General features: G+C 35.9%; 1 protein-coding gene across 1 annotated transcript in view; it reads right to left on the bottom strand.

The window, feature by feature from the left end:
* The window catches only part of LOC106879436 (proto-oncogene tyrosine-protein kinase receptor Ret), a 391429-nt gene that overhangs the window by 186100 nt on the left and 199597 nt on the right, over positions 1-5732 (bottom strand). The window contains exon 7 of the mRNA XM_014928991.2: positions 2694-2774. Coding sequence (XP_014784477.1) covers positions 2694-2774 — 81 coding nt within the window. The remainder of the gene's footprint in view (positions 1-2693; positions 2775-5732) is intronic.

The raw sequence follows: 5732 nt of genomic DNA, 5'->3' as shown, positions 1-5732 counted from the left end.
ACACACACACACACACATATATATATATATATATATATATACACACATATACACACATGTGCACACGTACATACATACATACATACATACATACATACATACAATATCACACAATGCATTTTTGCAGTACCAGTGCTGATTCATATATTTTGGATACGTGACTGGTTTGTAGAGGAAATCCACTCTATAAAGGTTAAAACCCGCAAGTTATTGAGAACAACTAGAAATCACAGAAATGGTGATATCGGCAGGCTCTACCTAGGAAAAGATGAAGGAGGTAGAGACTTGAGATCAGTGCAGACAGCTTTCGAATGTCGAAATGTCTCTCAGACAGCATTTGCTAAACAACAGTAGCAAAATAAATACATTAACTAAGGGCTTAAAAATGAACAGAACAATATCTCACTTGTCGGCAGTGTGATCCTCAGGAAGTACTCTCTTCCTGATGATCTCTATACAATCCCCGAAACAGCCGGACTAACACAACTGAAAGAAGACTTGGATGTGAAACGCTCAGCATACAAAAACAAATAGACCATGTTTCCCCATGACTTCGAGAAGACAGTAATATCGACATGGTTTGAAGCCTTTCTTGAATTCCTGACCGCTCTTACAATCCTAGAAGAGGAGATTGCGACAAAATACCTAATTACCTAATAAGCAAAAGAGACAGTGAAGCCCTTGCAGCTCCAAGGTGCAACCGAAAGTAAAGATTACATTATATTTCTGTGGAAGACATCACACTTGTGATTATCAGCTGCTCAAAGATGTCATCAAGGCATTATCTCTCAATGCCACTCGACGTTGTCGGTAAAACAATATACAATGGCATTCAGAAAAAAGACTGTTCTTGAATAGTTATAGAGAATCCCCCTGTTACTGAATATATACACAAACATCAACACAAGAAATATAGTGGAACATTCCCATCAAAACAACTGTCAAGTGTGAACATAACAGGTCGAATATTGTTTGAGACAGACAAGAAAAGTATGTACCTTTATAGAAGTCAGTAGTCCTGCTGATGTGAAAATTGCATTGAAGCCTCCAGTTTCTATATCCAATAACTGTATATATATATATATATATATATATATATATGCCAATAAGAATTGGTGCACTTAGTTTTGTGAGTAAATACATAAACGACATTCTGAATAAGCTAGGGTTTTTAGAAAAAGAAATCAACCAACTCGCACATTACAAATAAAATCTGTAAGTGGGACAGTAAAAATACACAAGACTTTTCTCAAGGTTAAAATGGGACATTGTTTTTGTTATCTACATCCCAACGATAGAGCTCCTTCCTCAGAGGAAGAATTTAGATAATTAAAAGCATAAGAGAACATACATAGTCATAAGACCTCTCAGCTTACAAAAGCATACTGCCCACCTTTGCAGCGCATATCCTCACGCCTACGTTTGTCCTTCTGTACTGGTCACTACAAGAACTCAATGCGACAGATGTCCGAACTCGCAAGCTGCTCAATGTTGCATAAAATTTCAACGTTAATGGAGATGTAGAGAGGCTATACTTCCCATGCAAGGATGGTGGCTGTGATCCCAACTCTATATTGATGTCATACGAAGCACATACTATGAGACTACAACAACATCTGCAGCATAGGAAAGAGACCAGCGACTATTTCGCCCGAGTTCGTGACCGTGTGAAATCAACATCATAATTAGGATAGCTAATGAACTTGAGGAGAAGTATGAAATAGGAGCTAATGCATTTCTCTCCCTAAGGAGAGAAATCAGAGGAACGAAATAAAAGAACAAGGGCCAGTTCACTGAGGAGAGAGTACATGGATCTTGGCACGAAAAACACAAACCGTAGAAGGGATTGATCAGGTCAAAAGCTTATGACAACCCACTTCAAAGGCTACCTCCATGCAATTTAAGATATTATCTTCCTATGAGGCATAATGCAGTGGAAAGAAAATCTGGAACAGGGTAACAAAAAAGAAAACACCTACAAACAAAGTTGACTATATAGAGACTGATGGGTCAAAAGAATATTGGTGGCGCCTAAAAGTTAAAACAGATACCAAGTTAAAACACAACCAGCCAGATATTTTGTGTGGGACAACAGGAAGAGATATAATCCGTTGTAGAAATCAGATGCCCTCTGTACACAAATGGGGTCAGAAAAATACAAGACAGAGAGGGAGGGAGGACACCAATTGATAAGGTGTTTGCAAATCCAGTATACTTTCAGCTAGATACATAGTCTTAATTGAAGCAACAGGATACACACCAAACTGCCTGGAGCAAAGTATGGCTGAAATTAGTTTCTTAGGGAGAGGACACAAATCCTTAATTCATACACTACAAATGGTCACGATATCTGAAACTATAAAAGTCTGCAAGACCTAAGATTTAAAGGATGATGAATAAAATACGACACGTTCCTTCAGAACCTTGCTCCTAAGCAGGTGCCCGGTCAAAATGTATTCTAAATTAAAAAGAGAAAGAGAACATAGATGCGTACACACATGCATATATACGTACATACATATCGTAAAATTAATTGATACGATATGCAGTTTATTATGTATTACACGTACATCATACATACATAGAAAGACAAACAGATAATGAAAAAGATAGATAAAATTAGTACAATTAAATGAAGAATACCGATAGGAGAGTATTAAGTATTGTCGTTAAGTTAATATTTTAAATTTTACCTGAGCAAACTTGGAGGCGTTTCTTGATATCGTCTTCTGGATATTCAAGTCGTGTCCTTTCACGTGTAATGTGTAGATTGCCTGCAAATATAATTTACATCCATTCTGTATATTGAAACTAAAATGATGATTTTTACGATAGGTGCTTAAGTAATAAGAATAATTTTCATCAAGTTGTCAAAAGGCATTTGGAAGACCACCAAACGTTTTTATATTCCAGAAGTTACTTGAATATATACATTAGTAGTGGGTTTACAGTTTAATGTATCTTCGAACTATTGTGGAGACATAAAATCATGGCCAAATATGCAGGTACCTAAAAAATGCCTTAAATTATTTGCAACGTATTAGCCTGTCTCCTGGTATCGATTTAATAAACCCTCATATTTAACCCAAGAAATTGTGTCCGGTATTATTTTCTAGTTGGTTTGTTTCGGCGAGTTTCTTCTCTATTGTAAATTTGCTCTCTTACTTTGATGTTTGCGTTACATTCTTCCAATTTATATAATTTCATACACGCCATACTGTTACAATCAACCCATTTCTTCTCCTTATTGGGTAACAAAGTATTAAAAAAATACAACAAAACATACAAATGTTAAGCATGGAGGATATATCTTGTAAGTTATCATCGTTTTACAATGAAGTATTTCTGAGCATAAAGGAAAATTACCACGTTGTGGCTTACATTAAAATATCAAGTGCAAATGCAGATGTAAATATTCGACATTACCATCTTCCTGAAAATATCTTTCCTGAAATATTTCGTATATCGTTAATTTATTAAAAGTGGAAAGATGCACTGAAATGTATTGATCAGAACATTTTCATTTATTCAATACATTTCAAGAAGTATAGAAGAATTGATTCATCTCTTGAGAACTATTCTGTACTGTGCTGTCATACAAAGAACATAATATATTTCATTACATATTCCCCACGATGGCTCTGTCCACTTGCCAAAAATCTTACCGACAAAATGCATAAAATAGAAAAGCACACTTAAACACAGAGGCATACGCAAACATATGCGAAAAAAAAAAATAGACCCAAAATCCTAGAAGCTAACAAACAGAAATAGAACAAGTAAATACGTATAAATAGAAAATTTATTATTCAAGCAGAAGTACACGAGCACATGTCCATAAACACACACTGACGCGGACTCTCAAATAAGAATAAACATAATAAAGAAAATGGAAAACGAAATAAAACAAAAGGAAAAAATACAAACATGCAAATTATCATTCACATTCATTGCAACAGTTACACAGATTAGCATGCTTATACACATAGAGGCACACAAGATATTTAAGAAAAGCACCATTCTGAGAGAAGAACTAAAACTAAAAATACTTCAGCTGCTTGAACATAAAATAGTGTATTTGTTTGCCTTCTAAATGTTACTAAAGGCGATCGCGAAATGTCAGCCGAGCCAACATGCAATCTAATTATTTAATAACGGGTCCAATGAATTCGCAACTCATATAGGTGTTTCATGGATAAGCCCGATTGGAAGTATTTTTTTCTAATTTTACGTAAGGTATTTTTGTGGCTACACAGCTACAGTATATACAGATAGAGAGGTTATACATACATGTACACACACATATGCGTACATACATGTGTGTGTGTCTGTGTATGTGCGTGCGCTTGTCTGTGTGTATATGGTGTTTAATGGCGACATACTTTCACCATTCTTACACCTAGCTAGTCCCTCAAACATTGATTTTTAAGTACTCAGATTTATCATTTTTGCCACGTCCGTCTTTAAAAGTCCAAAATGGCAATATCTATCACTACCTTCCATGTTTGCATTTGATATTTTAAACACACTAACACGCATTCACACACATATAGATAGGTAGATAGATAGATAGATAGATAGATAGATAGATAGATAGATAGATAGATAAGGACAGAGACAGAGAAAGAGAGCCACTCAGACAGACAGACAAACAGATGGAGACAATCGGGCTGACCGATAGACAAGTAGGTAGGTAGGTAGGTAGGTAGGTAGGTAGGTAGGTTGGTAGGTAGGCAGGAAAGTAGGTTGATAGTCAGGTAGACAGGTAGATAGATGCTGCGATTAACTCGTACGTGGGAACATGGTAAGCCAACTATTAATAAAGTACTCAAAGTATTAATTTTGAGTGTGAATACGTTTTTTTTAAAGCACTGAGTCCAGCAAAAGACGTTTTGTTTCGTCTGAGAATATATCAATATTGATACTCTTCACATAAAACATTTTTAACAATGCAAATTGAATTATTACTAATAATACATGCATACATATATACACATGAATATATATATGCATATATATATATACATACACACATATATGCATGTGTGTGTGTATGTGTGTGTATGCATATATATATACATGTATATACACACACACATAATTCATGCATACATACATACATACATACATACATACATACATACATGCGTGTGTATGTGTGTATGTCGAAACACGAGAGGCTTAAAAGTTAAGGTGTTGCACTCATAATCGTAAGATAATGGTTTCGATTCCTGGACCAGGCAATGAATTGTATTCTCGAGCAAAAACACCAATGCATAATCCTGTGAAGGTACCAGTCTCCTGTCTACGGAGGAATTTATACGCCACAGAATTCGGGCAACTGGCTTCCTGAACCTTTGAACCTTTTATATATATATATGTATATTGTCTTAACCCTAACCCCAGGACTTATTTTTTAAAGCCTAGTACTTATTATATCGGTCTATTTTGCTGAACCGCTATGTTACGAGGATGTAAACACACAACCACCGGTTGTCAAGTGATGGTGGGGGACAAACACAGACACAGATCATACACATATTAGATATATACATATATACGACGGACTTCTTTCAGTTTCCGTCTACCAGGTCCATTCACAAGGCTTTAGTCGGCTCGAGGCTATAGTACAAGACATTTGCGTAAGTTGTCCCACAGTAGGACAAAACCCGGAACCATGTGGTCGAGAAGTAAGCTTCTTACTACCACACAGCCACGCCAGCGCCTATATA

This window comes from Octopus bimaculoides, chromosome 2 (assembly GCF_001194135.2).
Source record: "Octopus bimaculoides isolate UCB-OBI-ISO-001 chromosome 2, ASM119413v2, whole genome shotgun sequence".
NCBI lineage: Eukaryota > Metazoa > Mollusca > Cephalopoda > Octopoda > Octopodidae > Octopus > Octopus bimaculoides.
The sequence above is the reverse complement of the archived record's forward strand: the minus strand, read 5'-3'. Positions and strand labels throughout refer to the sequence as shown.